Source organism: Chlorocebus sabaeus, chromosome 29 (assembly GCF_047675955.1).
Source record: "Chlorocebus sabaeus isolate Y175 chromosome 29, mChlSab1.0.hap1, whole genome shotgun sequence".
Taxonomy (NCBI): domain Eukaryota; kingdom Metazoa; phylum Chordata; class Mammalia; order Primates; family Cercopithecidae; genus Chlorocebus; species Chlorocebus sabaeus.
In genome coordinates, this window is record NC_132932.1 from 4,169,170 (window position 1) to 4,180,122 (window position 10,953).

The following is a 10,953-nucleotide window of genomic DNA, read 5'->3' on the forward strand; positions in this document are numbered from 1 at the left end:
TGAGGTGGAACAGTTTCATCCTGAAAACACCCCCAGATCCCATCGACAGAAAAATGGTCTTCCACAAAACTGTTCCCTGGTGCCAAAAAGGTTGGGGACCACTGGTATATAATATAGCTACATATGGCTATGTTAATTTAAATTAACCAATATACAATCTTTCAAACTCAGTTCCTCAGTTGTACCAGTCCCATTTCAAGTGTGCAAATAGTCACATGTGGCTAATGGCTACCACAGTGGGCAGCACATTTCTAGGGTTTACATTTGTGCCTCATATTATAAAATAATTTCTGGAATATTGAGATAATATCTACTAGGTTTATACTATGAGCAATGATAAAATTAGTATATACTTTCTTTCCTCCAACTCAGATTATCGTCATTAAAAATTATCTTTCTTAATTTTACCTTTCCATTATGTTAAACGTGTTTATACATAAATTTTTATAATAATATGCTCGGACTTCTAGAAATGATGGTTGAAGCAATTACTATGCACTTTCTCCCACCTGTTTCCCACCTAAAGTTTGTTAATTATAATACTACTTTTCTTATTTGTACAGACTTTTCTATTAAGGAGATATGATAGGCATATAAATTATAAACCCAGGCATCCTATCACATTTATTAAAAAGGAATGTTATTAACTCTGGAGTATGCTTTGTACCCCTTCATCCCATTATTTTCCTTTCCCTCTCAAAGAGATTTTATCCTTTCCTCAGTCTTCTCTTGATTGAAGGAAATCTAATGTTAACTTATAAGGAATAAATCTTTTTTTAGGTCATTTTTTCTTTTTTTTTTTTTTTTGCACAGAGTCCCATAGGACTTTTTCTTTATATTTTAAGTCCTGTAGTTTTACTACAGCACATCTCAGAGTTGATTCTAAGTCAATTTTTCTCATGTATTCATTTTACTTAAAAAAATCAATATTTATGTTTTAATTATTTATTTTTTGATAACAATAAGACTGCTTTTATCCGATATTGATTAGCAAAAAGAAAAAAAGAGAACTTCTACTACCTGATTTTAAGGCTTGCTGTGAAGCTACAGTAACCAAGATTATGTAGCATTGGTGCAATGATAGACAAATTGATGGAACAAAAATAGAATGTAAAAAAATAGACACACAGAAGTAGTAAATTGATTTTTGATGAAGATTGGTGTAACAAAAATAGAATGTACAAAAACAGATTCACAGAAGTAGTAAACTGATTTTTGATGAAGACACTGATACCATTACTTGAGAAAGAGAAGTTTTAAATAAATGAGGCTAGAATAACTGAATTCATGTATGGAAAGTAATGAACTTGGACCTCTGCTTCACTGCCTACACAAAAACTGATTTAAGCTGGATTATACTCCTAAATGTAGTAACTAGAAATATAAAGTATCCAGAAGAAAACATAGAAGAATATATTTGCTTATAAAATTAGAATAAGTCATGATTTCGTAAGCAGCATAACAGCAGCTGTAATCATAGAAAGTGATCAAATGAACCTCAAAAAATTAAAAATCACTGCTCATCAAAATACACTATCATCAAATTAATAAGCAAATCATACACTGGGAGGAAAATTTGGTCTCTCTTAATCTCCCTGTATCTTTCTCTCTTCAAGTAAAGAAAAATCAGCAAAAAATTTGAACAGACACTCCAGAAAAGAAGATATACAAGTGATTAGCAAGTTCACGAAAAGATGCGCATCATTACTCAGCAGGGAATGGTCCACAACACACGATCAAGTGTTCAGGCAGAGCACGCTCCCACTACTCTGAGGAACAGGACAAACAGGACAAAATAGCTTAGAGGGAAAAGAGGAAGAGGTTTATGAAGTGCCCGAGGAACATATAACATGCTGGAGATGAGATACTTTCATAAAAATGACTCAGTTTCCCCATTGCTTGTTAGTGCTGCCTGGTCAGTGGACCAGATTCATCCCATGGCACTAGCAAGGCTGTCAGTTCTCATCCTCTTTGGAGGAATCTTTCTAGAAGCTGATATAGCCAATTACCAATACACCCTCACCCTCACTTGCTCTCTCCTGGACCCTGATGCTGTACCAACATGGAGAAATATGTTGAGTGCCTCCAGGTGCTCCATCCCAGGCACTTGACACTCTAGACTATGCAGCAGCGCTGGGAGAACTCAGCTTTCCGAACTCCACAGTTTTATGTCGGGAAGCTGTGGCAACTACTGACAAAAACAATGCAGCCGCCATCAAGGTGTAGGCCTTGTCTGCTGCACCAATTGTTTTAAAGGTGCCCGGTATTTATTTTAATCAGGAATGGTAAGACACACAGTCATGGAAATGACTGTCATTAAGGAAGAAGTTTTTAGACTCATAAATTCCTAGAAACAGCAGGCTGGTTAGGTGAGTGGGGAAATGGGAAAAACTTGGGTAAGAGCCTTTATCATGGTTTCTGTGGAAAGAAATAGATGGGACAGGATAAGCGGGTTTAGGATTGGCTAAATTGAATAATTCCAGTGGGCTCTGGAGGATAGGCACTGTCTCTAAGTGTGTTACTTGGCCCTGGGGTGATTAGGGAAGGGAAATAGTGGCCTGGAGTGTAATAGCTCTATGGACACCTGATAAAAGAAGTAGCTGGAGTATGGGTTCTGGACTGGTTGCAAGTGAGGCTTTTACCATGTCTAGGGATTGGCTAGCCATAGGAGGGACAGTTCCTTCAGTGTTAGGAAGGCACAAGGTATTAAAGCATTAGAAATGCAGAAAATATAATGGCATAAGTAAAACACAACACCAAATGTTGATGAATTAATTGGTGGAGTAACTTGAACTCTCATACATTGATGTTGGGAATTTACAATGACTAACCACTCTGAAAAACTGAATAGAAACTTCAGGTAATTTCAGGTAAATGTAAACAAACAGCTACCTTATGACTGGACAATCCCATTTGTGTTTAGCCAAGACATGTCTATGAAATGATTTAAATTGGCATGTTAATGAAAACCTTATTGATGGCCTAAGATTTGAAAAAACCTAAATGTCGATAAAAGGATAAAATGATAATAAACAAACTTAGGGTTAAGTATATAGTGAAACATTCGTCAGCAGTAAAAAGGAACAACTACAGAAAATGCAACAACACACATGAATTTCTAAATCATAATGCTGGGTTTAAAAGCCAGATACAAAATAGCACAGGTCATATACTTCTGTTTTTATAAAATCCTAGAAAAGGCAAAACTAATCTATGCTATTAGGAATTAGAAGATGAAAGCTCATTATGATGATAGATGGGTGGGGTGGATGTCAAAGATCACAAGAAACCTTACTGGAGTGATGGAAATATTCTTTATCTTGTTTGGAATAGTAGTTTCTAAAGTACATATATTTAACAGAAAAGTTACCAAGTTGAACACTTAGATATGTGTATTTTAATGTATATAAATTATATTCTAAGAAATACAACCAAGAATTTATTTTCATGCTTGCTTGTAAACGCATCAATTTCTTGAAGGACACAAAAATTAATATTAGCTTCCAATTTTGAGGTATGGGGTGAAATGGGCATATAGGGAACAGATATAAGAAGGAAATTTCTCACTGTATGAATTATTTTTTATTTAAAAATGTGAATATATTACCTACTCAAAAATTAAATACATTTTTAAAGTCAAGTATGTTTAAAGCACACCTCCTGATTTCCAACCTTATGGTAATGCCATTAAAAATTCTGAGTTATTCTTGCTTCCATAACTCTCATACGCAGTCCTTCAATAAGTCCCATTGATTTATCTCTCCAAAGTTTATCTTTGGTATAAATTCTTTCTTCTGTCTTCTTTTTTACCTCTTAACCTAACCTACCATCATCTGTTATTTATATTACGATACAACCTGGTTCATGGTTTTAGCTTCTAAGATAGTCTAGGGAGACAAATCTTTCCTGGTAGGAATAACAAGCCTTCATTCTAAGGATTAATTTAGATCATCGGGCTACCTTCATTTTAAGTACTGTGGAAAACACTAGGAAGCAAAGTCCCTAATTATGTCTATAATTATGAAAAAATCATATTTTAAAAAGTCTTTGGCTCAAGAAAGACTGTAATATACTCTAAGATGGGAATGTTTTCCCACATGTTTCTTTACTTACATTACTTGTTTTCTGTTTCTTTTAAGAAAGTAAACACTGTGTTTTTTAGTTTATTTGGTACATATAATTTTGCAAAATATGCATTTTTGTGCCTCTCTGTCTTTTTATTTCCTATTATTTCATTACTGTCTTTGCATTTATTCCTGTTCTTGCATTTCTCCCCACCCTTTTTCAACCTTTATGATTTTGTGTATCTCTTTCTCCCTTTTTCTCTTTTTCCCATTTTCCATTTTTCCCACTTATTATTTTCTGAATTGGACATAAATTAGGACAAAATATTTTCGATTATGCATTATATTTGTTGAAAACTTATTTAGTGTTTTAATTTTTAAAATAAAAAAATCTTTTAAATAAAAATAAATCTACTGAAATTTAATTATATTGTGTTCTACTACATGATTCTTACTTTTCTTCTGTTTAGTAATATTTAATTAAAAAAAATAGTTGTCATTTCTTTAGTGGAACATAGGAGACGTTTATTCCTAAAATGAAAACAACAAATGCCAAGACCACAATAGAGTGTATTTAAGAGTACCTCTCTTTGTGAGGAATTAGTTCTTCAAAGTGCAGTTCTCTTCTCCAAGAAGGATTATGCCAAAGAATCTTTGTGAACATCATTTAGTTTTCTTTGCCTGTTTCTTTGTCACCAGAGGTATATTGAATTTAATATGCTACCTACCTGATCACATTACTTCCTTTCTTGATATATCAATGATTTCCTATTATATACTTTTAAAAATATAGTAATGTAAGAAACAAAATAACCTCTTTTGACTTTCTGCCCACATGGACCTAACAAACATGCTGGCTATTCTGTAATCTCTGTCACTGATAGAATGTTGATTTTAAAACTAAGCAGTGACATAGTGACTTTTAAATCATATTACTTGACTGTTTATATATGACATGTTTCTAGTCTCATTCTTTGACTATATTTTGTTGGCATTTCAACAACTCCCATCGAAAGTATTTTGCAGCTTTCTTAGCCTTCAAATTCCCAAAGTACATTCTCCATTGCATCACAGATTGGTTGCATATTTCAAAGTGTAAGAGATTCCCCAGTGAGAAGAGATATTTAAGAATGAAGTCAGGAAAAATCAATTATTGTTCCTTCTATTATAAGGAGGTGATATCTGCTGTCTGAGAAGAGCATTAGATTACTAGAGAGGTAAATGTTTTTGCCATTCGCCATGTTTATAAGAAATATAAAGAAGGAAGAAATGGAAATGGATATTGTAACACTTCAGGTGGGACATCTGCTGCCTTGAAATGCAAAGATCAGAATTATAACAGAAATAGATTAGTATGTTGAATCTGAATTCAATAATACAGTAGCACCTTTTACCTGTTCTTAATAATATAGCTTCAGTTTCTCCTAATATTTAGAATTAATTTATTGGGAATATATAAAGCCTTTATTAACATTGCCTTGGGAATGTTTATACTTGGTCCTAAACCTATATCTATTAACTGAAAGATGTGAGGGAACAGAAATCGTAACCAATGCAGAAATGCTAGACTGCAGAGAAGATCTTCACCAACTTCACGATTTTGCAGGACACTTGCTCTGACTAGCTTCCACACCTGCTGGGATGAGAGGTTCTTTTATAAATAGTCTTACCATATACCAATCGGGGCTTTGACAGCTGGCTGAAGTGGGGCCTCCATAAATTCTTTTCTTGTAATCCCTTAAATTTACACCTTTAACCCAGCGACTCATTTCAAAGGCAAGGACAGAAGATCTATATAATATATTTACTTCTTAGAAACTAAAGCTCCTCTTGATATGTACATTTTTTCCTGGTTTAGTTTTGGTTTAGTCAGACTTCAATATGCTACTTATTGCTATCATTCTCATGATATTCATAAGTCAACACAGTGAGATAAAATAACTCAGGCTAAGGAAGATGACCTTCCCAAGATCACAGGGTTAAAAAAGTTGCAGGATGAAGAACTTAAACCCAGATAAGCAGATGCCCAAATGAGGGCTTTTTTAATGACATCCATTACTTTGCCTAGAAATCATGGCATTATAAACATTGGTATCAGTTAATGATTTGATGATACTCTTTAACTTTATCCACATTTCTCAGAACACACAAAAAATTAGTAATTAAATAGGTTATGGGTTACAAACTAGATAGCGCATATTAATACACATCACATTCTTATTCTTATTTTGGGAACATTTATTAAATGTATTTTTGCTGGTAGGGTGGATTAATGAGCAATTTCTTTCAAGTATAAAGGTGAATAGTGTCACTTTTATTAAGATCAGTTACAAACAAAATATTTGAGGTAATGGGAAATAATTTAAAAGTATTCACACAGTGTATTTTAAGGAGGATACTATTCAAGGAAAGTAATTTAGTACAAAAGGGAGGTTAGGTATTTTTAACCCTTAGAAAAATTGGAGTGAAGGAACTTCATGTGCTGTCCTTACTATTGTTTCAAAAGAAAACAATAGTGATGCTTCTCAGAATTAATGGGAAGGCAAACATGAGATCTAATAAAGGAGAAATGAATAGAGAAGACAAGAAGAGAGAGTGGAAAAATACTGGAAACTGCAAGAAAATTGAGAAATAAAAGCAACAAAGGAGAAAAAATAAAAGATAGACATAAGAGAAAAGCAAAGGGAATCATTAGAGAACAAATATGAGAGAGAAAAAGAGAGAAGATAAAATAGAGAAAAAGAAACCAACTTAAGTAAAAGTATAACTTAAAAAATGAAGTATAGAAATATTGACCAGATGGGAGTGGAAGATAATAAAATAAATATTTTAAAAAGAGGCATGAGGAAATATAAAGAAAAATGAATGAATTAGTGCCTGTGGATGGGAATCAAGTCTCCAAACACCTGTTCCATGAACTTTCTAACAAGAGCCTGGACTCTAAACACGAACAGTGCATAGGGCAGCCTTTGGCTGGAATGTGTGTGTGTCCCCAGCCATCACTCTTTCCTCTTCTGTGCTGCTCCAGCATTGTCAGGAACAGATGAAATTTTGTTTCTGTTGAAACTGAAATATAGGATAGAGGGAGTGGCAGTCATTCAGATTTCTATATCAGCTTCCACTGAGGATCCTTCTAATATAGTTATGTTTTTCTAATATAGTTAGACAAGACCAAGTTTGTCTTTGCAGGGATTTCTGTGCTTTTATTTTGCTAGGACTTAATTCATTTTACCTAGAAGAATGTCCTTATGAATATATATATTTGGTCTCTGGATCCATAATGAGCATGATGTGAGCACTATCAGTATAACAAAAGAGCTTAGAGGGAAGTACACAAAGGGAACACAGTGAATGACATATTTGATGGTAGTGGGTTCCAGATATTACAGAGTCAACAGGAGAACAGAAGAGGATGATAGGGAATAAAATGCAAGGTATACTGCAAGAACCTATAACTCCCAATCTGAGAGATACTTAAAAGTTGCTCCTATGACTCAAATATATCCTCAAATTTTGAAAGTGTGAAATAACAAACTGCATAATAATGTGCAAGATGCACACAACTTAAGAGTAAGCAGAGAGGGATTCCTGACTTTTCTATTAGCAGGTTTTATATGCACAAAAGACTGATAAATATTAAGGTCAATAAATGGCCAAGTACCAAAAAATAAATAAATAAGAAATAAGAAAAGAAGAAGGGTACCATATGTAAAATTTTATGCTTCTGTTTTGGTTAGGATACAATACGTGTGTATGTGTGTCTATGTGATGTACATACATGTGATGTAAGATACATTTTTTTTTGGAGAGAGAGTCTTGCTCTGTCACCCAGGCTGGAGTGCAGTGGTGCATATGGACTCACTGCAACTGCCACCTCCCATGTTCAAGCGACTCTTATGCTTCAGCCTCTGAAGTAGATTTGACTACAGGCTCCTGAGACCACGTCCAGCTAATTTTTATATTTTTAGTAGAGACAGGGTTTCGCAGGCTGGTCTCGAACTCTTGACCTCAAGTGATCCACGTAGCTTGGCCTCCCAAAAGGGTGGGATTGCAGGTGTGAGCCACAGTGTCTGGCCTAGGTACTTCTTTCATAATTCCCAATTTTGACCATAACTGAAAACCTCTGCTATTAATTAATGTATCAGGGTTAGATATATTTTAGAAAGCATGTCTTTTGATGTTTCAAATAGATGTGCCATTATAAATATTTTCTTTGATTTCTTAATTTGGAACTTTATTGTTTTTGTTTCTTTCCCTCTCCTTTTACATGCTGTCTCCTCATTCAGTTAGTTAATGAACCTCTTTCCCTCTACTCTACACTTCATATTCCACATTATTTTAAAACACATGTGCCATGTAACAGAAGCATATGAAATATTTTTCTGTATCACAATGTAGTGTTTTGTTCTAGCTCAAGATCTTTAGCTTTTATTTTTTTTTATTTCAACCACAAACCATTTTTCAGCATGCACCAAAAACATACGTATCTTCTTTATGCATTTCATATTCAATTATACCATGATTCTATATAAACTGTAAAATGTTCAAAAATAAAACTTCAAACCATAGGATATAATAATGTAAGTGTAGAAATTCTCCTATTATTGCTTTCATACCAATAAATTATCACACACATCCCCAAACGGGAGCACAGTCTCAATTTGGAGGCCACTATACAGAGAAGTCTCAGATCTTGTTTGCTCCAGAGTGACCAAGAGTCTTTATATTTAGACTAGTTTGTTCAGTTGATGTTCTATAGAGAAAAGAGAATTATTTCTGGTAAGTACAGTTGCTTTTATAAAAGTTTTTAGATTAACATTCCTAAGGTATCATTTATATAAAATAAATTGTACTAATTGCTATATAGTTCAATACTCAATAAGTTTTGACAAAAATAGATACATATAACTATTATAATTAAAAATGAAACATTTCTGTCCCCTTGAAAAGCTCTGTCATTCTTCTTTGCTGTCAATCCCAGCTCATCCTCCATTCAAAGAAAAACATGAAAACCTCGATAACTGGGGTTAAGTTTTTTCTCAGTCAGAAAAATTTTCCTATGATACAAATCAGGAACACATTCAGAGCAGTAGCATCCAAGTTGCACATGAGTGAACACTTAAACAGAAGCTCAGGACTGAAACAGAAGGAAGAATGTGGCTTCAGGACCAGGGTGTTAGCCATCATGACATGAGGAAGCATAAACAGTAGAAGTGATTTCTTGGGTTGTTAAGACAGATAGAATAATATAAATGTGGCATACCTTGTGTTTAGTTCAAGAACTATAATCTAGATGTAACACATGAAAATAAACTCTTTGATATTTCATAGGCAGAAGAAATGAAGATAGCAAACAATACAGTAGTGACAGAATTTATCCTCCTTGGTCTGACTCAGTCTCAAGATATTCAGCTCTTGGTCTTTGTGCTGATCTTAATTTTCTACCTTATCATTCTCCCTGGAAATTTCCTCATCATTTTCACCATAAAGTCAGATCCTGGCCTCACAGCTCCCCTCTATTTCTTTCTGGGCAACTTGGCCTTTCTGGATGCATCCTACTCCTTCATTGTGGCTCCCAGGATGTTGGTGGACTTCCTCTCTGAGAAGAAGGTAATCTCCTACAGAGGCTGCATCACTCAGCTCTTTTTCTTACACTTCCTTGGAGGCGGGGAGGGATTACTCCTTGTTGTGATGGCCTTTGACCGCTACATCGCCATCTGCCGGCCTCTGCACTATTCAACTGTCATGAACCCTAGAGCCTGTAATGCAATGTTGTTGGCTCTGTGGCTTGGGGGTTTTGTCCACTCCATTATCCAGGTGGTCCTCATCCTCCACTTGCCTTTTTGTGGCCCAAACCAGCTGGACAACTTCTTCTGTGATGTCCCACAGGTCATCAAGCTGGCCTGCACCAACACGTTTGTGGTAGAGCTTCTGATGGTCTTCAACAGTGGCCTGATGACACTTCTGTGCTTTCTGGGGCTTCTGGCTTCCTATGCAGTTATCCTCTGCCATGTTCGTAGGACAGCTTCTGAAGGGAAGAACAAGGCCATGTCCACATGCACCACTCATGTCATTATTATACTTCTTATGTTTGGACCTGCTATCTTCATCTACACTCGCCCCTTCAGGGCCTTACCAGCTGACAAGGTGGTTTCTTTCTTTCACACAGTGATCTTTCCATTGATGAATCCTATGATTTATACCCTTCGCAACCGGGAAGTGAAAACTTCCATGAAGAGGTTATTGAGTCGGCATGTAGTCTGTCAAGTGGACTTTATAATAAGAAACTGAGAAGGAGGAATTCTGGCTGGAATTCATATCACTCATTTAACAAGTCCTGTTTTTCACTGAGTACCTCCCATTTTCCAGGTACTATTGTAGGCAATGGGGGAGAGTTATGCATAATGAGAGAATAAACTTATTATGTTTAAAGAATATAAAGGAAACCCCAGAGTTGTTGAAGTATAATGAGTAAGTGTGAGAAATTTAGGGGTTAAATTTTATGTGACTGCAAGGATCTTTTAGTCTGAGGTAAGAAATTTTTCATATTTTAATTGTGGTAAGAATCCATTTTAATGTCTTAAGCAAAGGAGCAGCTCATCTACAATGCTTTCCTCTATTGGTTAGAGCAACATCAGCAAGATTTTAGGCAGAGATTAATAAGCTGTAAAATATCAAAAACCAAATGTATGTTGCAAGTATGTTGTGCAAAAGACTATATATGTAGTCTTATATATATATACATAATATAATTAAAAATTATATAATTTTAATGTTTATATATATTTTATAAATATGTATATTTACATGTTGTGGGAAGTCAGGGACCCTGAATGGAGGGACCGGCTGAAGCCGTGGCAGAACATAAATTGTGAAGATTTCGTGGACA

General features: G+C 34.9%; 1 protein-coding gene across 1 annotated transcript; it reads left to right on the top strand.

Moving 5' to 3' along the window:
• The first annotated feature begins 9,323 nt into the window (after positions 1–9,323).
• On the top strand, positions 9,324–10,745 carry LOC103231321 (olfactory receptor 4N4C). The gene has a single exon (XM_007990620.3). It carries the CDS (start codon positions 9,405–9,407, stop codon positions 10,353–10,355), a length of 951 nt encoding a protein of 316 aa, XP_007988811.3. The 5' UTR covers positions 9,324–9,404; the 3' UTR covers positions 10,356–10,745.
• Positions 10,746–10,953: the final 208 nt, after the last annotated feature.